Here is a 23,018-nt window from a genome sequence, read left to right as displayed (position 1 = left end):
AGCACTGGGACACTGAAAGGACCATCTCCTGCAGGACCAAGAGGAGTCAAAGCTCTTCAGCCAGCAGACCCCTGAGAATGCCCATCCCACACCACGAGCCCCATCCTGGAGGCTTTGAAAGCATCAATGGGTACACAACAGCCCAGGCATTGAGTTTACATTAAGCATAAGCAACTAAGGGAAGAAAACCAGAAACTGGAGCAGAGCAGCATGGAGCATGACAGGAAGGAAAAAGAGCCCTCAAGCACATGTCAGCATGAGCATCATCACAGATTCCCAATTTCTGACTCAGATCACAGAATTACCTTGCTTGGACAGGACCTTCAAGATCACAGAGTTCAACCAGCAACCTAACACTGACTAGTCCTTAACTAAAGCATATCCGTAAGTACTGTGTCTATGCAACTGTTAAATACTTCCAGGGATGATGACTCCACCACTGCCCTGGGCAGCCTGTTGCAGTGTTTGACAACCCTTTCTGCGAAGAACTTTTTCCTAATATCCAACCTAAACCTTCCCTGGTACAACCTGAAGCCATTTCCTCTCATCCTGCTACTTGTGAGAAGACTGGCACTTGCCTTTCTACAACCTCCTTTCAGGTAATTGTGCTGGTGAAGTCTGAGCCTTCCTTTGTCTGATGAGTTTCTCAGGTCAACTCTCCCTCTGCTCAGCTGGGGCAGCACAGTCCTGCTGGAGAGCATCACTCCAACAGGCAGCAATCCTGGGCCCAGGGCTCCTCAGAAACACCAGCAGAGGCAGGACTTGGTCCCTGCAAGTCCTCACTTCCTTCTCCCTTGGTGATGAGAACAGGGCTGAATTATTCCTGTTGGGTCTTAAGAAACAAAGTAAGATTACAGGCATGATATATGGCATCCTTTGCCTACAAAGAGTCTCCTGGAAATGCTGGCTTTGCCTATGTCAGGGTAATGATAAATGTTCAGGTTGTGATCTGTCTCTAAAATACAAATGGGCTTGGAAATATGAAAATAAGGTTTGAATTTTTTGCTAACAAAATAAAAACACCTTCACTTAATATCTTTGCAGCATCTCAAGAGGAACATTTTTTCCTGACTCATTTGTAGTTGTCAGGCAGTTGCCTCTTTGTAAAAAAAACACACTAAATTGTGTTTTTAAGTATCCACATCTACAAGTCCACGTTTCAGGGTGAGCACAGTGAGCTTGCTTCATTTTGGCTAGGGGAAAAAAATTATCTGATATGGAAAAAAATAATCTTGCCTCTGTGCAGTGGGGTAGCTCTGTGCAAAAAGGCACAGCTGCTGGCAAAAAAAGATCCAAGCAAACCAGGGGTCAGTCCCTGCAAATCAAAAGTAACACTTTTGCTTTATCATCTCAAGTCCAGACACTGTGTAAGGGCAAATCTGCACGAGCAGAGATACAATCTGGACCTGCGAGGGGAAAAGAACATCCAAAGCACGTAAATCAAGGTCCTACAGATGCGTCTTACGGCTCAGGATTGTGTCTTCCTGCAAGGACTGAGGCTGCACAGCTCCGGGATCCCCGGGAGGTGCTGCTCGGCTGCTGGGGCTGCAGTGCCACCTGCTGTGGGACGGGAACACCGGGCACACGCAGCCCCAGATCCCTGTTCCCATGCCCGGCCTTGGCACGGAGCGCTGCTGGTCTCCCGGGGCAGGAACGGGAGCTGGGGGTGTGTCAAGGGAGCAGGGCAATAAAAAGCACCCAAGGGTAGGAAGGGGTGGCCCGAGCTCAGCCCGGCTCCTTATCCCTCCGTGTGCACATGGGGGAGCTGTGAGCACGTGGGACATGGGGGACAGATCCAAGGTGTTTCCTGATGGGATTTTGTCGGCGTCTCTGGGCACTCGCTTCCAGCAAGTGCCTGGATGCCTACAGCAAACCTTCAGCTCAGCTGCTCCTGTGGGTCCACGCAGAGCACAGGAGGCATAACCAGGAGGTGCTTATGTTGCATCTGCTGCTGCAAGTGAAAGAGCATCTCTTGAGAGGGCCAGAAGAGTGGTTCAGGTGCACTTGGAGAGAGACACAGACACTCTAGACCCAGACAACACACAGGAGAGAAACCCAGATCCACACATTACTTTGAAAGTGCAGTTTCCCAGAAATGAGGGCACCTCACTTGAAACAGCATGAAACATCTCATCAGCATTCTTGAATCCCAGCTGTGGAGCTCAGGTACAAAAAATGATTATCAGACACACATGACACCAAGTTTGGAATCTGGGATATGAACTGAACAAACCAGCAAGTCCCTTTGATTCCATCTCCCTTCCCAGGGGAAGGCTGAATCCTCAATGCAGTCACAGCTACAGCACAACTTCTGTCACCTCCCCCCTGCTCCCTGTGAGGATGGAGAACCTCATCCTAAACACCCAACCCCTTTTTTAGGCACCAAAACACACACCTGGGCATCTGCAGCACCTCTTCTATGTTCTTGATTCAGCACAAGGAGGAAAGCTTCTGGCATGGTTACCTCTGACAAGAAAAGGCCCAGAGCTGGGTGTCAGTGGGGGATGTCTGGTACCCACCAGCTTCTACCTAAGGAGCTAAAAAGACCTCAGATGCTTCAGCCTGGAACAGAGACAGGTGACAGAAGCCAAGTCTGTAAGCTCACAGGCAGCACAGACAAGCCAAAGCAAGGGCCATTACTCACCTTTCCTCAGTATCAGGATGATGGATTAGCCAGGGATGTTTTCAGGCAATTTAGAAAACAAACAGGAAGCACTTTTTTCACCCCCACATAATTAAGTTGTGGGACACACTGACACAGGATGTCGTGAAGGTCAGAAGCACAAATGAACTCAAAACACCATCACACAAATTCACCAGAGGTAGTTTATACATGTCTATTAAGTGCAGCACTTGGCTCAGAAGTCCCTGCATTACTCACATATGGAAACTGGGAGTGCATCAGGGTAAACTGCTGGGGAGGATCCCTCTTTTGTACCTTTTGCTCCATTTACCTGGATTACCAGGGAGGTATGGGCCAGGCTAGCCTTTGGTCTGGTTGTTGCTCTGACGACCAGTGTCACCCAGCACAGCCCCAGCACTTCTATCTTACAAGAATCATTGACATTTCCCCTTGGAATCACCCCAATGCCCCATGTAGCCAGAATTTTTTCCTCTCACTTCACAGCATTGCTGCTTTTTCCTTTGAAGGGGGTGGGGAAGAAAGGAGAGAGGAAGCAGAGGTGACTGAAGCCAAAGCACAGCCCCTGAGGCACTAAACTAAATGCAAGACACATGTTCTTTAATTCTTGCTCAGCAGTTCTTCCGAGGGCCAGCACCAAGATGGGCCCCCACAGATTAGTGTGAAGCAGCAGAATCAAAGTAAAAATTAAGTTTGCAAGTTAGTTGGGGTTTTTTGTTTGTTTGTTGTTGTTTTTTTTTGGTGTTTTTTTTTTTCTTTTTAGGAAAAACCCATTGCCAATATAAGTTTCCACCATGGAATAGCAGAACTGGGCTCCCTGCTGTGCTCAAGCAGACTGCACACGTGGCTGTGAGAGGGAAGGAGCTGAACTGCTCCCCTGTGCCAGGGGTTTGAGTGCCAGTGTCAGACAGGGGCACCATTATTCTCCATCTGCTCCAAAAACACTCCCCCCTTGCTCAGTTCCTCCTCTCTCACTAAGGAGCCTTTGAGTTGATGCGTCAAAGGAAAAATCATCTCAGGGCTTTGCCTCAGACTTGGCCCTGGGGCTCAGGAGGGCCTGGTAGGAAGGTGCTGGTGCTCCAGGGACAAGCTCCTGCCCAGGGCAGAAGCTGTGGAGCCAGGAAGCCTTGTAGGAAGCACTCCTCATCCTAGGAAAGAGCCTGAAGAGGGGAGGGGTCTGGGCTTCCAGAGGCTGCTCAGCAGGGGAATGCCAGAGCATGCCTGGTGGCCTGTGGGAAGCTTTCCAGGCAGAAGTTCTAAATGAGGCATCTCCAGAGACATCATTCATTTTACCTGTAATAAAACTACCACTTTTCCAAGGGGAAAGCCCCTTTGAATGGCTTCAAACTAACCCTGTGGGACAGCTTAGCTCAGATGTGCATATGCACAAGCCCAGGTTTGCAGCCAAGAATTCCACAGCCCTTTGGGGACCCAGCTGGTATTAGCAGCAGTGTGACCCCTCCAAAACCTGCCCCAGCTACATTCCTGAGGTCTGGCAGGGCACAAAGCACCACCACTGCATCTTGGAAAGGGAGACGCAAATGCAACTTAATTTCAACCTCCCCTGTGCCTTCTTCACTGCTCTTTTCCAAGCAGGCCATTTTCAACTCTATCCCATCCCAGCAAAGCTCTTCACCCTTGTCCATAATGTGGACAGGCTGCCAAGCCACTGAAGTCACAGAGCTGAGGGACAGACAGCCCCCTTCACAGACACATGGCAGCTTTCTCCTCCTCTCAAGAAGAAACTCTGTCCAGGGAAACAGAACTGGCAGGGGGTTTGGAACAGCTCTGCAGCAGGGTACCAGGAATGTGCTGACCACCCACCCTGCAAGAAGCCAGCTACCCAATTTCTACCTGGGAGATGATGTCTGATGGTGAAAGCCTTCCCTCAGCAGATACTGGAGGCTAGCAAGACTTTGGAAACCCTGTGAAGTGAAGCTCTCCTTCCTGGGGTGAGAATGGACATTGTCAAACTTTCAAGGCTTTCTAATAAGTAATTCATCAGAAAAATAAACCCAGTTTTCAGCTGGAAGTAAAAGAAACCCTGAGAGATTTGAAGCTTGACCTTCCTGCATCTGTTGCAAAGCCATCAGGATCTTACCTCCCCTGCTTACACCACTGAGCTCCCTTCCCAACCCCACATGGCAAGAGGTCAGGAAATGAAGGCTCTTAGTCATCACAGTTTGATTAAGATGGCTTAAAATTCGAGCTTTAATTGAAATGGAAAGAAACATTCCAAGAGGATATATGTTTTATAGATTTAACTGAGTCACCAAATTTAGTTTTCATTGGATGTTACTGCAAACATGAACATTAAATCAGAAGTGCCAAACAGGAGAGAACTCAAAAAAAAGAAAAAGAAAGAGAAAAAGAAAGAACCAACCATACCATATAAGAAGGGATTGGACCAAATGCTTTTGTAGGCAACTATCCAAACATGTGATGCACTGACATGTTCGCTCATAGGATGTAGGGACATCCTTGAATCCACCTGAAAAAACTTGAGGACTAAGTACATCAACATTTTCCTGGCAAGTATCTTCTCTGCCAGCAATAAATCCCAGCTCAATACATATCTAAAATGATATACATTAGAGGGCCTGTGTTTAAGAGTATTAAGTCAGCTTAAATAACTTGAACAAATTTTTTTAAATGTGGTAGAAATCTAAAAAGGAGCAAAAAAAAAAATTGAGAGAGAACACCACTGCAAATTAATGCCAAGTTGTTACTTTTTTTTTTTTAAACAGATCTGTACAGCAACATAGCAAAGAATGCAGTGATCACAATTCAAACCAGACAACAATCTAAGGGAATGCTAATCCTGTATACAGCAGAGCTGAAACACTCCCAATATCCAGAGGCTCCAAATATGCTGGCTACCCTAATGCACTCCAAACCAGTTCTACCTACATAGGACATTTTGGTGTGAAAAAGTTTCTGTAAAGTTCCCTTTGTTTCCAGTGTTTTTTTTTCTCTTGTACAAAATATTACAATTTTTTAATATATATTTACAGACTTGCACAGCTAGAAAAATATAAACTACAATTGGGCTTGGCAATCAGGTCTTTTCTTAAATACATGACATTTCAGAGCAAAAAATGTAGTGGTAATATATCCTGCACTTTGAGCATCTGCACAGAGCAGCTTTGCCTCCTTGAGCATACCAAGCCTAAAAACCATGACTGCAGTGAGACATGTGCCACTCTAAGTGCAACAAATGCAATTCATTCACCTCCTGGCATAGGGAAGACAAGATGAATGCTGTTTGTGCAGGTTAGTGGCACAATACAGAAAAAATCCATAACTAACATGAAATTCCTTGATTTCATAGGCAGAGCCTGTTAAAAAAACAAAGGACAATCCATGTGACTTTTAGGAAAAGCAGACACCAAGTTCATGGGGCATTTTACATCTCTCAAACAACACAACCACAGGTGACAATTTGGGGACATTTGCCAGTTTCCAGCAAGCCCCAGGGTTTTCAGGCCTTTTCCATTCAACTTTCGAGCAGAGGCTAGGGAGGATTTTTTGCTTTAAAGCTACAGTATCTGTCATTATGGCTTTGAACACCCCGCCTTTCACTGAGATGAGGTATGTGCTTCTAGTGAAATGGTAACAGTTGAGCAAAACAAGTTTCAATGGACCACAGCTCCACACTCAGGTGTAAACAGGTTTTCTTGGGAAAGGTTGCCAAACCGAATTGTAACAGTGCAACACAAGATTTCTTCTCTTGTTTTGTTCTGCAGAAAGAGTTGTCGAGGCATCTAGGACATTGCTAGTAGTCAAGCCACTGAGCAAAACCTCTTTCCACCAGAGTTCTGTTTACTGACACCACCTAAAGGGAGGTGGAGGGAAAAAAAAAAGGTAGAAAGGTGAACAAACCACTAGCAAGGAACATCAGCAAGTTTCTAATCAACAATGAAAAGTCTGCATAAACATAAACTCTAACAGTGCTGAAAAAAATAGGTATGTCAACATACACACCTCATCTCCCATCAAGTTCCACAGCTGTATCAGTGGCAGACCTGTTGCACTGTCATAATTTGTGACCTGGAAACACAGGAAAACATTGGTTGGCAGCAGTTCTGGTCTGAGCCACAGAAGATGCAAGGTGAGCATCAGTCACTGCAGATCAGATCATCAACACTTGAACTCATGTAGGTTGGATGGAATGTAGCTACTGCCAGGAGGAGCTGGGACACAAGAACCCTGCCCAGCAGCCAGGCTCACAGCCTCTGGCTTGGGTTTTGATTCTGACACACACAGTGTGGTGTGATAGGGCAGAGAGGGCAACAGCAGAAGCCAAGTCACCAACGAGGCTTTTCCAGAGAGCTCTGACATACCTGAGCCACCAAGACTGCACCTCTGGTCATCTCACTAACAGCAGCATCAGCTTCAGCTGAAAAGTGATCCTCATCTGTGGAAAGAAAAGAGCAGGAGGAAACAAATGACATTCACAGGCTATAAAGCCCAGAAGGGACTATTAAACTCATCTTGTCTGATCTCCTACACAAGTTAAGCCAGAGAACCCTCACCTACTGTTGCTGTAGGCACTTGCTGAAACCAGTCCATTAAGCTGGAGATCACACAAGCATCGTGCCTGGTGTTGCTGTAGGGAAGGATGGAGCTTTCTTTCCAAAGCCACTAGCTAAGTGAACATGAACACGAGTGGCTGATGAATTAGGAGGTATGAAAAACAAAAAAGTAAACTTTTGCAGTACCTTTAAGCTGCCATTCATATTTTGATTCTTAGTAAACTAAGCTCAGGGTTGTCAGGACTTTACTGCCACTGCACTGAGGGCAATACTGTCAAGAGGAACTCAAAAGCTTTGGTACTGCAGCTGAATGGGGCCAAATGCTCCCTGGGCAAGCACTGGCAGCTCCAGTCCCAGCTTCCCTGGGGACTGCTGCAAACTCCACACCTGTCATGCAGCAGGAAAACCTCATGTTTCAGGCAATACAGCGACAATCTACACTGCAGATCACACTTAAGTGTTTTCATTTTGAAGGAAAGTTGCTGATTCCCTACCAAATTGCTGGAAAAGTGTTTCTCCTCTGTGCTCCCCACCCTGAGGCCATCTCCAGCAGCAAGAGAACTTCATCCAACTCCACAAATACTGAAGGGGGTAGATTATCTCCATAACACTGACTTCTGTAAAAGCAGCTTCAACCTTGCATGCACCTACAGTCTTGGCAGGGTCTGTGCCTCCTGGCCCTGCCAGCCACAAACCCTAGTGGGGAAACCTGGCCTGACCCTAAGCTCCCACAGCCACCCCTTCCATCCCCAGAAGGGCATTTGTTGGACACCAACACAGCTCATAGCAAGAGCACTGATAGGAAAGAAAGAAAAACAGCAAACCAGGAAGCATTTCTAGGCAATGAGTGACCTTCTGCCAGTGCTCAGAGGGCAGAGTCTTTTGAAAACAGAACTATACACATCAGTCATTTTAGTAGGAAAATATCAGATATTTGTCTAGCAGATTAAAACTAAGTTTGCATTTACAGCTACTCTGTGACAGAAAGCCACAGAATAGTTACAGCTCCACCATCTATACCCTGCCACTCCTGCCTACGTGCTGTTTTAGGAGAGTAATTCATCCTCTCCTCCATGCAGGAAAGAGTCCAGACATTTATCTCCTTTCCCCTGGAGTCTGACAGCTTAGGCTGTGCTAGCACATTTAGAAAAATAAAATACATTTTTTCCAATTCTTGTTCTAGTCACAGCAGAGGCTGTGCTTGCAACAGGAAGGCAAAAGCTTAGACAGAATCATTGCTTCTACACAGCTGGCATCCATTTAAACCTGCAGGAGGAGTGTCTGGAGAGCTCCATTACCTGGAAGTGGCACCACGTTGTCTAGTAAAACTTCTGCCCCTTGGAAAGGTAGTGATAAAAAGTCAGACCTTAAAAGAAAAGAGAAGCAACCAGAATAAGAACGTGGCTTTAGGTTATGCTTGTATACTTTAAGGTGGCATTGATGAATCAATTGCTCTATTAGAAATTCAGTTTAAAATTGATGACAGTAAAATAAAAAAAACCAACACACTATTCTCCCAGCAAAAACCACCTTCATATGCTCTTCCATCTCTGGGGCACAAGCAAGTATCTAATGGGCTTGTGCAAAAAAACCCTCATCTGGTACAGCTTATCCAGGCAATGGGGCTGGGACAGAGAATCTGAATCTTACTCCTAGCTCATCAATTCACCACACTTAGGGGTGAAGACATCCTTCTTCTCACTTTCCACACTGAAGTGACAGGAGTTGCAATCTCCTCTCCCTTCCCCTTCAAACAAGCCTTGCTGTGCTCCCAAGGAATCCCCACCCACCGCTGAGACAAACCTTTCTACCAGTTCCTGCTTCGGCTGTGGAAAAACCTATAAGCAATTCAAATGAAAAAGATGCCTCTGATGAAGACTCAAGCCAGATATGGCCTCAGGCCATGGAAGAGGAGCTAGAGACCTGATTTGTCTGAGTGTGTCGACCTTGACTTTGTCATATCCTCCATAGTCCACATATCTGAGCTCCACTTCACCGGTCTCTTCGAAGTAGCTAATAACTTGAGCCCGTAACCATGCCCCATCCAGGCCTGGAGCTGCACAGATAATACCCACTGCAACACATAAGAGAAGAAAGGCTCAGCACAAGTAGATTTCCATAAATCAGCACTTCAAGCACCAGCAGTGCTGCAGTTACCTGCTGAGAATCAACAGCATTTCTGATGCTGCTACCACCACCTGTCAATACCCCCCAAAACCCCCACAGGACGAGGCCTGCAGCTGGGACACAGGACAGATGGGTTTTAGTCTCCAGTCTCTGCCACTTCCATGCTGTCCTACCCAGGCATCCAGTTCCCTTTCAGCCTTTGGTCACTGACACAAAGATCTGTCTCCAAGGAGTAAAGGAAGGGCTGATAACCCCTTCCATTCCACAGACCCTCCACTTCACCCCATGTGCAGGCACTGATGATCCTATGAAGATTTGGGAGCAGTTCCACACTTTGTCAGCAGAAATACACCAGATGCCAAGTTGATTAGAAATAACTCAGGGTGGACTTCATCTCATTTTAATTTCAACATGCAACTAAGTGACTGGGGAGGTACTCCAGGGACGAGTTAGGTAAGCAAAAGTAGAGCAACATCTGCACTCTGGCAGCAACTTAGAAGATGCAATGACAACTGAACTATCACATTCTCATCTACTGCGAGCTTCTGAATGATCCTAGAAGTTGTTTCTCAACTGAACAATTTGTAAGCAACCAAGTTACTTGCCTTCTACTGGAGTTGGCAGGGTTGGAATTTCAGGTTGAGAATAGCAGGCATACATCTGCTGGTCCAGGCTACGCAAGACGTGGAAAGTGGGATGTGTGTGCTGCTGTAGAAACATGTGTCCTGCATCAACTTGGTTTGCCACAACCACCTCTACAGTGACTCCATCTGGGAGGAACAGCTGTGATGTGGAGGAAAGACACTGTCTTTAGTGTACACTGCAACACAAGCTTCATCCACAGCAACTCCATGTTCCACCTGAGGCTTACAGCCATGGGTGGAAAAGCCTTGGCACTCTGGTATTTCACTTTCAAAGGCTGCTTTGGATCAGGAGGGATCTGGACAGGCTGAGGTCCATTATAGGAGATTCAGCAAGGCTAAGGGTCAGGTCCTGCTCTTGGGTCACACCAATCCCTACCAGCTTGGGGAAGTGTGGCTGGAAATCTGCCTGGTGGAAAAGGACCTGGAGGTGTTCTCCAGTCTAAAGGATTCTATGATTCTACATGTCTCAGCTCAGGTGGAATGGAAACAGTAGTGAAAGAATGGGTAGATAAATCTGACCTGAAACAGTTACACAAGTTGGAGAACAAGACAGTCAGACAAAACCAACCGGGTTTTGAGGGCATCCATGAGCCAGCCACCTGGATTATAGCACACTATGCTGGTGGTAACCAACAACAGCCTTGCACCCTGACACCAGCACAGCCAGCAGCACGGGGCTTACCCAGGCAGTCATAAGGAGGGAATGAAGTGTCAGCGGTGTTGGTGGAGGTAGAGCATAGATGTTGGTGAGAGACAGCTCTTTGAACTTCTTGCCAATGAGGCTCAGTACTTTTTCCACTTGATGAGATGAGCCTGGAAGACAGAAATCCACCTGAAAGTCTGTTGCACAGATGTGCTGAGGACATTCCCTCCCCATGAAGCAATATAGACACCAGAAGCCTTCTGTGCTACATCAACAGCTTAAGTTTTAATAGATTGGCCATGTAAGCTGCTATGAGACCAACAAGAGAAAATCAGACCACCAGGCCCCAGCTTCAAAGAGCTTTAGCCGCCAGTATGAAGCAAATTCACACAACTTTTCAGACACAATTAATCTAACATACTTCACAGGCAGAACTACATTTGCTGATATACACCCCACAGCTTCTCCTCCAAGCCTGAACTCACCCTGTAAAGGTGTTGGTTAAAATACAGCAGCCAAAGATGCTCAAATGCATTCTCACCTCTTGAATGCCAAGGCACAGGTGACTTGGCACAAACCTCTACCATAACAGCGTAGAGCAGAAAAGCTTCATAAAGCATTGGATTCACAAAGCCACTAAATCTGTTTAAACTCCTTGCCCAGCTAATTAAGGCCCACAAGCTACATATGAGATCATGAATAGAGACATTGCACTAACCTTCAATGTGACAGACTTGGGAGTCACGGAAATAAGGCAGTGTTGCAACATAGATTTTGGCACCAGACGCTTGCCTCAAGAAGCTCATAAATCTTCCTTGTTTGCCAATCAAGCGGCCAACTAGCTCCTTTATGGAAGAGACAAGGAAGCAACAGTCAGGAAGAGAGACACAGGTCATACAGCAGTGTTTCTGGGGCTTATTTCACCCACATTCCCAGTTCCTGTAGTGTTGAACTATAAATAGAAGGCAGTGCTGGACCAGGGCAGAGCTCAGCTGGTCTGTGAGGAGTAAGGTAACTACAGATTGGTATTGATAGGTCCATCTTCATCTCTTGTAGAACAACACACAGACACAACAAAACCAGGCCTGGTAAAGGCTTGGCTTCCTACAGACCAGTAAGATCACTGGAAGAGCCTGCCCAGGGAGGTGGCTGAATCACCACTCCTGAAGGAGTTTAAAGGACATACAGATGCGGTGCTGAGGGACATGGTTGAAGCACTAGACTTGGTAGAGTGGGGTTAATGGTTGGTAGAGTCAGTTTATAGTTGGACTTGATGATCTTAGAGGTCTTTTCCAACCAGAACAATTCTGTGATTCTGTGAATCACATCCTCTTCCAATCTCCCACCACTGTTTCCTGTTATAAAGCAAGTTACAGGCATTTTCCATTCCAATACGAAATACTGAGTTTTAGCAATTTTTAAACAAATTAGATTAGTTAATTAGATAAGGAGCAACAAATTCCCAGAAGAGTAAACCAGACTATCATACCCCTCAAAATTTAGAGTCCCTGGCAGCTGAGCAGGGTGGTGAAGAGATGTCTGTGCAAGCCCTGTCACTGGCCTTCTACCACAGGCACCTATCAATTACTGTCAGAGACCAGATACCAGAGCAGAAGGGCTGGCCTGAGTCAGTATGGACCACACAAGGTCAAGTGACCTACTTGAAGAAAAGTGAGTGTCTGTCTTCACTAACTACTGAAAGAGTTTTCTGCTGTGGAACTGCTTTCTTAGCCTATGTTTTTCTGATGCATTAAAACATGTGTTGCATGTCACCACCGGGCTGATGTGGCCCAAGTGCTCACCCTGCTGGGAGCTGCTGCCTCACCTGACTGGCCATTGGTATCCAACACTGTTGAGAAGCAGAACTGCAAGATCAATGCTGTGCAGCCACAGGTTGTTGTGCATATAAAAAGCAGGGAAGAAGGTATGGATACAGCCTTAAAAACCACAATCTCTGTCAACCAAAAAGTTCCCCATAAAGACAGAGATGCAGCAGCTCCACAGAAGAGCTCAGATGAGCATTCAGCCTGAGGAAGGGTTTGGACAGACAAGTGAAATGTTACCCTTCTACACAGTGGAAAGAAAAAAAATATTTCATCACCTGCTCTTAATAACTGTGTACAATCAAAGCCTTCTGAACACTTTCAAAGCATCAGACTAAGACTGGGGTGGAAGACAATGAGGAGTAGTAAGTCCAACAACCAGTGTCACCCTGGGCACAGCCCTGACATGCATCTCATTTACAGCTCGTCACTCCTGTGAGTCCTAATGGGAGCTAAATGCCTAAAAACTCATTGATTTGTTGTTGATCTCCCTGGGATGGCTGTGAGCCAGCAGAAGACTGGAAGAACCAGGAGATGGCTGTGTAGAGGGCAGGAGGCACGAGCAGGCCAGCAGATGGTTACCTTGGGGACCTCTATTTCCCAGATAACGAAGTCGGACTTGCTGGGTTCTCCTCCTAGCTTAGAGTTCCGCCGAGTCACTGTCTTCCTCATGGCACAGCCACTGTCCACAAAATCCACGCTATTTATATCTGAACCTACAAGACATGCACACGTGTCAGCATTCAGACAACCCACACAATCCAGCTACCAGACACAAGGCCATGAAAACAATTTCACAGAGAGGTTACATTTAGCTCTTCCGTGGTGCAATGTTGGGCTGTTCCTGTGTCATGTTCTCTGGCATTTCAAAAAAGGGTCAAGCCCTGTCACACACACCCTACTCAAAGTTTCCTTTCACTCCTGGAGAAAAACTTGCATAGCTTCTGAGAATGCTAAAGGAGGGGGCTAGAGCTCAGCAGGAGCCCTTCACACATGGTGACACCTTACACAGCAGCAGAGACACCAAAAGTCAAAGTTTCCAGCTGAATGAGAGCTATGCTACCCTCAACACTGAGCTGCTGCAGCAGCAAGGTATTTTGCACTTTCCACAGAGCCTCAACAGGAATTCAGCACACAGGGAGGGACATGCCACCTCTCATCTGCTCTTTGCATGTTCCTGACCCAACATGGGTTGCACAGAGACCTGACTGTCTGGCGTGCTCACTACCAGCTGTGTTAGGAATTGCCTCTTGCCCAAATTTGTCATATGCTCAAAGAAACAAGGTGCTAGAGCTGAGCTACATTTTGTTCCCAAACCACCAGCTGATACCAGGAACACTTCTACTTGGGAAGTGGACTAACTCAAACAGCTTGCTCTGGTCACATTCCAGATACAGTCATGTTGATCCTTCCTCTAGATTAAGAAGCAGCAGCATGAAGATTCTCAGTTGCTTGCAAGTATCCAGACCATCCAGTGCAAGACCAAAGAGAAAAATAACCCAACAGCTGCTTCACATTTGCCACATCTTAGCTAGAAAGACAGCACAGATGCATAGAAAGCCAAATACAGACAGTGCAGCTGTTTGCCACAGACTTCCTAAGCAAAGATGAAGATTTGGTCTCACAGCTTGGGGGTGAAGGCTGACTGTAGAACTTTTTATCCAACATAGACACAGTCAACTTTACCTGCTCTATCCCCTCTCCCTACTCTTCAGCTGTCTCACTGCAGAGCTCTCAGCCCCTGTCACCACCAGACTCCACAACACACTCTTGTACTTTCTCATCATACCAGTGTTCACAACGAGTCAGAACCATTTTCTTCCTGTGGTTACTCTCACTAGTGAAAATGTTTTGTGGGTTTAATCCTTAATTGTTGGCAAACTCAATCCCCATGTCTGGCAACAAGCAGTGTTCATACTACTTTGTAGCAATTACAAAACACATCCTGTCATCAAGGGTTGCTGGCACCACAGGGCCCTACAAAGGATTTTAACATCCATCCCCAAGGTCACAAGGGCTAACATGTGCTCAGCTTTGTACTTTGCCAGGCACACATTATCCAGGATCTAGAAGGCCTAAGCAACATAGTGACAGATGGGGAAACTCCATGAACATTGCTCCCTGTTGGGATTTCTTGGCACGTACCTACCCTTCTAAGCAAAAAGGCTTCAGGATAATTGGTCTACAACCAACTGATTGTATCAGAATCCAGCCAAGCACTTCATTCAGCAGCACCTCAGAAACCTGCCTTACAACTTCCTTCTAGCAGCAGCCCATAAAGACAGATAAGAACCCACCACTTACCAGAGCCTGAACTGGGCAAATACCGTTTCTACTAGCAGGTCTCAAACCAGCAAGGTGTTCAACAGTCTGGCCTACATGCAGACACTGTCCATTCCAGTGGGCTACTTGCTTAGCTTTACACAATAAGGTTGGTGGAAGGGAACCAGGGGCCAGCCTGTTCTCCCTTTGCAGTATACCCTGAGGATCACCCAGCTAACACTGGAGCCTAGAGAGATGGGAATTCTGACAGCAAATGCATACCCACCTGCACATGAGGGCTAAATACTCATCTGCTGGGGAAGTTAAACATAAAGAGGATTTATATGAACATGTTCTGAAACAGAAAGGTTACAGAACATAAAATGCTTGTTCATCATGTTTTTGTAGAAGGATTTTCCAATCCCTTACCTCCCGAGTGGTCTCCATCCATTTCTGGTGCCCTGCTACATTCATGATGCAAGTCTGGACCATCCTCTTCCAGTGTCCCATTACTGTATGGCACTTGGCTGCCTTCAGGTAGCTTCAGAACAGGTTCTTCACTTGGTTCTGAGCTCTGCTCAGCAGATGTGTCTTGGCTTGTAGATAAGCTCAGTGAGTCCAAATGCTGGCCTGACGTGACAGACAGCGTTGTGTTCTGCAGTGGGTCCTCCACCCTTGACCCACCTTCAGATACATATGTGCTGCACCCAGAGTCCTCCATAACCAAAGCTGACTTCTCCAGTGGCCCTCTATGGTTTTCCACAGGAGTCTGATCAACTCCTCGGGACCCACTGCACACACGGCTCTTCCTCCGACAGTCTTTTGCATCTCTCTGAACAGGGCAGGAGAAGCAGCCGTGTGAGGAACAGCTGGAGCCTGTCACACTCTGATCCTGCTCCTCTGTCTGCAGGGATATCATTCTTGCAGCATCACTCTTCACAGCAATGTCCTCCTCTGTTCCTGCAGCTTCCTCCACAAGCACCTGATCAGAGGTAACAACACTTGCTGCCTTCAGAGGCCTCTCAGCTTGGCTGGCAGCAGCCTGGCAGATCTGAGTGGACATGTCACTTGCAGAACCAGACAGCACTTCCCCACTGCACGCACAGCTCTTCATCTGACAGTCTTTTGTGTCCCCCTGAACAGGGCAGGAGAAGCAGCCATGTGTGAGACAGCTGGAGTCTGTCACACTCTGATCCTGCTCCTCTGTCTGCAAGGATGTTGGTACTGCAGCATCACTCTTCACAGCAACATTCTGATCAGCTGCTGGAGCATCCTCCACAAGCATCTGATCAGAGGAAACATGGTTTGCTATCTCCAGAGGTCTCTCAGCTTGGCTAGCAGCAGTCTGGCAGATCCAAGTGGGCACATCACTTGTAGAACCAGACAGCACTTCCTCAGTTGCTGCCAAAATAACCTTGGAAATTATCTGTATTGCTACTTGCTCAATTTTCTCAACTTCTTCTTTGTCCAAACTTACTCCTCCCACCTTGTCTCTTTCCAATTCATGTCCTTTTGGCTGTGTGTCCTTCTTCTGACACACAGGTACAGTTCTGGCAGTTGATTCAGACATCTCTTCTTTCCTGGACTGCTCCAAACAGGCAGACCCCAAACTATCTGGTAACATGTTCACTGCAGAATCCTTGTGACTTGATACAACTTCAACTTCATTACTGAGAAAGGCTTGTGGGGTATTGGCTTCCTTCTCTAATCCCAAGCGAGGGGCTGTCACAGAGCCAGTATCTGACAGCACAATTTCTGGCACCTGGCTTTCCTTAGGGGGCTTAAATGAAGACTCATCTGACTGCTCTGCATTGCTGATCTTCTCCGTGATTCCCAAAGACTCCTGTGTCAGTGTCACTGATGCTGTTGGCCACTGGTGTTGGTTTGCACAAGGGCCTGAATCCCGTGCCAGGCTGATGGCAGCACCGTCGCGACACTGCCCGCTCTTGGAGATCAGGAGGGGAGAAACACCAGCAGCAACTCTGCTTTCATCTCGAGATCCTATCGTTTCTAGTTTTTCACTGTCGTCCTCAAGGGTGCTGGGCTGAACTGTAGTTACTGACAGGCCTGGAAGGTCCTGTGGGAGATCTGGCCTCTCGTGAGTGTGACACAGAAGAGAGGGCGTCATCAACCCCGCTGAGAGCAGGGAGGTCGAGGGTTTGTTTTCTGGGCATCCCTCTTCCGAGGAGAGAGGCCGTCTTCGAGGAACACATGCTGCTGCTTTGGGTGATGAATCTTTCTCTTGCACTTCTTCCTGCTGCTCTTCTTTGATGGCTGTCACTGGTTTGCTGGGAGAGCTGGCATGTTTTTTTCTACGGGAATAGATCCACCAGTAGCCGAGAAGCGCCAGCACTCCAGGGATGGCATATGGGAGGACGCTGCGGAAGCGTAAAGCCATTTTACAGAGCCTCAGCAGTTACCTGGAAGGTGAAAGACAAACCATGTTAGAGTAGTCACAGGGAAGGTAAAAGGAAGGCTAAAGTTTCATGAATGCTTTGAGGGATTTCTATGGGCATGAACAGGCTTGTTTTCTTTACATTCACTTCTCTGCTCAACCAGCAGAGCACAATACAAGATTCTCACCTAAGACAAGAGGATATCTGGACATTTCTCAACATGATACTCAGCAATTTCACCTCACCTTTACACTTAAACCAATTTGACCTATTTCTCCTGCCTCACCTTGGCAGGTCAGTGCTACACACCAGCACAGCATCCAGCAGTGCAGGTTTCTCCAGCACCAGGCTGGGTTCACAACACAGCTGGACCACAACCGTGCCAGGACACACTCGATACTCTGCAGGTCTCCCCAGGGCTCTGCCTGAATGGCAGCATCACATTCCTGAGAGTCTCCTAGGCTGACAACACACACTTATCTACAACACAACAACTCACTGAAGGTGAAGTGCTTTGCAAACGTCCTCGTCCCCAGCACTGCAGGAGGCTGGAGCGCAGGCACAGGACAGAGCTCTGCAGTTAAGCAGAAGCTAAACAGCAACCACAGCTACTCCTTCTACTGCAACACACACAGTGTAGAAACTCCAAAACAAAGAACAACTACAGCCTGAAGATGGGAAATAGGCTGTAACACCCTTATAATCACATAATGTTTTGAGTGGGAAGAGACCTTAAACATCATCTAGTTCCAACCCCCTGCATGGGCAGGGACACCTCCCACCAGACCAGGTTGCTTCAAGCCCCATCCAACTTGCCCTTCAGCACTTCCAGGGATGCGGCAGCTACAGCTTCCCTGGGCAACCTGTTCCAGTGTCTCACCACCCTCACTCTGAATAATTTCCTCCTGATGTCTAACCTAAATCTCCCGCCTTCCTATTTTAATCCACTACCCCTCATCCTCTCACTACAAGCCCTAGTAAAAAGTCCCTCCCCAGCTTTCCTGTAGCCCCTTCAGATACTGGAAAGCCACTATGAGTTCTCCCCAGAGAGATGTTTGTCCAGCAAAAATCATCAGGTTAGTAACATTACTCCTTAGGAACCTAGCTCCAAAGTTTGTTCTATATCTACATTTACTACACTGGCAGCTGCTGCTCCTCTAACTTTCTAGAGTTGAAATCTGTCTCTTTTACTCTAAAAAGTGTGTGAACCCTGCCTGGACACCACCAAGACCCACGTCCCTGTCATGCTCCTCCATTGCCAAGTCTCACCTGGGTTATATAGGGCAGGGCTGACACGCCTTTCCTTTTCCTTAAGGAAGATCTACAGCTGGAATACAAAGCTAAACAGTTATCCCTGTCCCCAAAACAGCATTGCTGCCAAGCACTTACAGTTTATATTATCACTGAACAGGAATTAAAGCAAAACACCACGTGCCTGAGGATGCTTACACACGACATACTTTTCTCCAAACAGGTCTCCAGACTTTTACCAATGAGCAACCAAAATAAAGACTGTTTTCAGGAGATAGCAAAGTCCTAGAAATGGGAACCGCCTACTGGGAAAGAGCATTATCTAGTTCCTCTTTATAAACCTAATATTTCTTGGATATGAGACAATCAAGTCAGTCTGTTGACTGTGCTTAGTCAGTCTCAACCAGAAAAAAAATTATCAGAGCAAGAGTTCTGACCAGGGCTACCAAACAATTCTCCTTCAGGGCCTTGATTTTCACGAGCAGCCAATTATTCTCTAGCTGAGGGACACAAACATGCCTCCCTCAGGCTCAGACTGAGCATCCAAGCCTTTGATAATTTAACATTCACTCCAGATTTCTCACCACCTCCAGCCACACCCTCCCATCCCACAGGAACAAACACACAGCTTTGTTTCCAAGTTAGTTCGGGTATCAGTCTTGCTCCTGTACTGTTCACCAGGGCACTTATGATCGAGGCAAGTAAATAAATAAATGGCAGAAACAGCTACTAGAAAACTTCTTGCTCAATCCTAAATGAAAGGTTGGCTCTAGATATGATTTACAAAATCCAGTAATATCCCCAGGATATCACAGATGAGGTATTTATGTTGTTTTATACAGAAAACTAGACTGTGATTACTGGACATTCATATCTGGTACCTTCTAAATCCAAGTTACTTCCAGCTGCTTTTATACAGTCAGGGAGCAGGGCTCACTGATGAGGATGAACTTTCAGTTAACAGCAACATCTAAGATTTAGAACTAAAAAAACTCCAAACCTATGCAGTAATTTAGATGTTTAATTTTTAACTTTGTAAATGGAAAGGGTGAAGCCAGGACATTCCCAAGACAAAAGGTTCCCATTTAGGCTCACCAGCACAATGGCACATTGTGAGCCAACGGCAAGTGCTCATCTGCTGCCTGTTTAAGTTGTTGTAATTCACGCAGAACCACCCTACAAGCTGTCTCACAAGCACACCACAAACCCAAATTAAAGTAGCTCACACAAGTCCATTCCCAGCAAGCTTTCCTGATTAAACAGAGAGCCCTATTATTATCCAATTCCTTATTCAGTTGCACCAACTGTACCAACAACAGTCCCACACAATTCTGCAGCGCAGGAATACAGTAGCAGGATGCCCCAAAGAGGGACAGGCCTGTCCTGAAGCCTGGCAGACAAAACAGTTCTAAGGAGTAATTTTAAACATTAGTATAATTTAAGATTTAAATCTTCACTCTTCTGTAATATTTAGGTCAGTGGGGACTGGTGGATTAGCTGAATGCTCCCTGCAAAACTTACTCCATTTCATGGTTTTGATTTGACTAGTTTTAGCAAGAGCTGCATTATCCTGCCAGTGACTGTCTTCAGTGGGAATTCCACAACCTTCCATCAAGGAGAAGGAGACAAAAGGCAGTGGCTCAGCACAAGATGCCAGTGACATCCTAAAGCACTGGGCTGGTGAGGGGACAACACCAACAAACATCTTACATAAACATGATCAGAAGACTTTGGTGGCCTTATTTTAACATGCCGGTCACAACACCCCTTTTGATGCGATGCCTGGGAGATGGTTGCTTTTTAAACTGCTCAGCCAAACAGTTGTAAGACACAGGGCACACTTATTTCTCCACAGGAGAGCTCCTCAAGCCCACATGTGTTTTCCAACATGTTAAAGAGTGACAAAACCCTCTCTCTATTGCCAACCTGACAGCCAGTTTAGGACTGCAGGGGCAATGGGAGCATTTAAACACACAGAGGGAAGAAAGCCTGGGATTTTCCTGCTAGCAGCAGAACAGAAAATGGCAACTTGTCAAATCACATGGCCTTAAGCACTGCCAAAGTGGAGGGAGCCTGGCCCGAGAGTCCTTGTACACTCCAGGCAGGAGGAGTCAGCTGGGGAAGCACAGCAGCTCCAGAGGCTTTGAACTGGAGATGATCGGCTTGAAAAAGCCAGGACCAGCATGAAGCACTGGATGCTCTGGAGCTGCTTCCAAGTGTCCAGGGCCCCATGCAGCCCCACACCAAAAATAGTGCAGAGCTCACACACTGTACATGCTCACCCTGCACCACCAGTCACTTCCTTCTGGCATGTCAGGAATCTGGTCTAAATGTCACACCTTACAGCAAGGCCAGAGAGCTATAGCTAGGACATGAGACTTTTCCAACTTGTTAAATAATCCCCACAGGAGGTCAGGATGGGATTAAGACACCATGGGGAGACACAGTAGGGGTCAGCCAGCTCTCCAAATCTGTATTCTGACTTGATTTATGGAAAACTCCTGGTAAAGATGAGGGAGATGAGGACAAAAACGAATGCATGTGCTCGCCTACCTTAAAAAAAAAAAAGCCAAGGACAGTCAACTTATTCTACTTATTCATATTAGGGTCCCAGAAAAGTTTTAAGCCACCTTGTTTCCCTAGGCAGGACAAACAACCCTTCAGTATACACATCCTTATAAGGTTAGAAATGTTTGCAGCAGGCTCACAGAGAAGGCAGATAATTCACTCTCAAGGTCCAAGAGGAGAGTTCAACAAGCACTCACTCCAGATTTTCAGGGCTTTCTGTGCACAAGAAGCTCTGTTCTGAGGGCAAGAAGCTTCAGGTCTCTACAGGAAGAGAGTCAAGGACAATTCCCAAGTGGCTGAGCCCCATGCTCTGCAGGGACAGACCCCAGAGTGCTGCTGGTCCCCTCCAACACTTCTCTTCTGCCCCAGCACCTGAGACGTTACACCTCCAGACCCAAAGAGCAGTAGAAAACAAGGCTGGAATTAAATACCATACTGAAGGATCACAGGGCAAACAGGCAGCTGAGTTAGAAAAGCAGCTTGAACAGCAAGGCCAGGATGCCTCCCTACAAACCCTTTAGTTAGCAATACAGCACTCGGGAAATAAATACTATCTGGGTGAAAGAGAACTGGACAAGGCTGGCACAGTTCAAACTAAATGGGACCACGTGGGCTCTTAAAATTTTCCATGCTAAAAATAACCAGCAGCACATGCTCTGCCTTGCAGGAGGCATAAGAAGAGGAGTTGACAAAAGCATGAAGAACTGGAGGGCCTAACATTAAGATAAAAATAAGAGAAATTACTGCACAGAAACAGACATAGAAAGACTTAATTGACCTACACTTATGTTACCAGTATCAAAACAAACATCAGCCATAGGTGAGAGCTCAGAAAACATGACTCAGTAGCTACAAAGATCCAAAGACAGGTAGGAGCCAGGCAAGCAAGATCTCAAACTGGATGGCACTTACTTTAAAAACAAGTGAACAGGTAAGTTCCTCTAAACATACATAATTAAAGGCAAATGCTCTGCAACAACTTATGCTTCAAACAGCAGCACTGAGACAAGAGCACCAAGAGATACCCCTTCAGCAAAACCACCTCTTCCCAACCCAGTTAACATGGGCAGAGCTCAAGAAACCGCTTATGAAAACTACTAATGAAGCCTCTCAACCTTGAAATATTGAAGAACCAACAGTCCTATTCGCAGAGGGATAAATTATGACATAAGTAAAAGGCTGAAAAAGTTGGTTGTTGTAGAGCTAAACTAGAGCTCTGGAACAAGAAACACCTCTGACACCAGGCTGCCATTTATCTCCAAGATAAAAATTGCTTTCAGTGTAATCACCAGTGTTCCTACAACAGCTCACTCCTCTCCTTTGCAGCTGAAACTGCTACATTGTTAGCCCAGGATTTATTAATATTTTATTTTACAGTTGCTGCTTCTTTGTACTTTCTCCCACTCAGGAGCCCAACAGTGGCCCAGCACAGCTCCAGCAGTATCACTTCCAGGCCAAAGCAGGACTCCTCAAGAGCTCCCATTTACACACTCAAAAGCAGAGGTTTACCATAAAAAGATCAGCTTAGCCAAACTGTAATGTGTTTATGACAATTGCTTCTTTGTACTTTCTCCCACTCAGGAGCCCAACAGTGGCCCAGCACAGCTCCAGCAGTATCACTTCCAGGCCAAAGCAGGACTCCTCAAGAGCTCCCATTTACACACTCAAAAGCAGAGGTTTACCATAAAAAGATCAGCTTAGCCAAACTGTAATGTGTTTTTATTGACATTTTAGAAATCACCAGGAAGATCATATACAGATAAACACCAACCACAGCAGCCTTCACCACCTGCACTGCCTCTTGATTCAACACAGGGCCCCAAGTTGATCACTCCTGCTCTGCAGTAAGCAACAGGTTACACTTTTAATTAACATCAACCCTATCAGATTATCAAACTCCTTGCTGCACTTTATATCTTATTACTTTCCCGCTCCAATTGTTTCATTATTTATAGTTTCACCAACTAAGACAGTGTCTCCAACTGAATCCTCTATTACAGAGGAACACAAGATCAATTTTTCACTGCTTTGCCAGAAAGGTATCTCAGATACAGAAGCAAACTTCAGAAACCACTTCTGCACCACTTTACCAATACCACCTTTATCTTTCTTGGCTATTCCTCAACAT

At 46.4% G+C, this 23,018-nt stretch overlaps 1 protein-coding gene across 1 annotated transcript; it reads right to left on the bottom strand.

Annotated features, from left to right (window-relative positions):
• Positions 1 to 6,386: 6,386 nt before the first annotated feature.
• On the bottom strand, positions 6,387 to 17,073 carry AKAP1 (A kinase (PRKA) anchor protein 1). Its single transcript, XM_010009035.1, has 10 exons — positions 15,105 to 17,073; positions 12,996 to 13,129; positions 11,309 to 11,435; positions 10,630 to 10,760; positions 9,909 to 10,086; positions 9,100 to 9,250; positions 8,475 to 8,542; positions 6,985 to 7,058; positions 6,626 to 6,691; positions 6,387 to 6,476 (listed from the first exon to the last, which is right to left on the bottom strand). The coding sequence occupies exons 1-10, from the start codon at positions 17,071 to 17,073 to the stop codon at positions 6,417 to 6,419; spliced, it is 2,958 nt and encodes a 985-aa protein (XP_010007337.1). The 3' UTR covers positions 6,387 to 6,416.
• Between the last annotated feature and the right edge of the window lie 5,945 nt (positions 17,074 to 23,018).

This window comes from Chaetura pelagica, unplaced genomic scaffold, assembly GCF_000747805.2.
Source record: "Chaetura pelagica isolate M959 unplaced genomic scaffold, ChaPel_1.0 scaffold72, whole genome shotgun sequence".
NCBI classification, from domain to species: Eukaryota; Metazoa; Chordata; class Aves; order Apodiformes; family Apodidae; genus Chaetura; species Chaetura pelagica.
The sequence above is the reverse complement of the archived record's forward strand: the minus strand, read 5'-3'. Positions and strand labels throughout refer to the sequence as shown.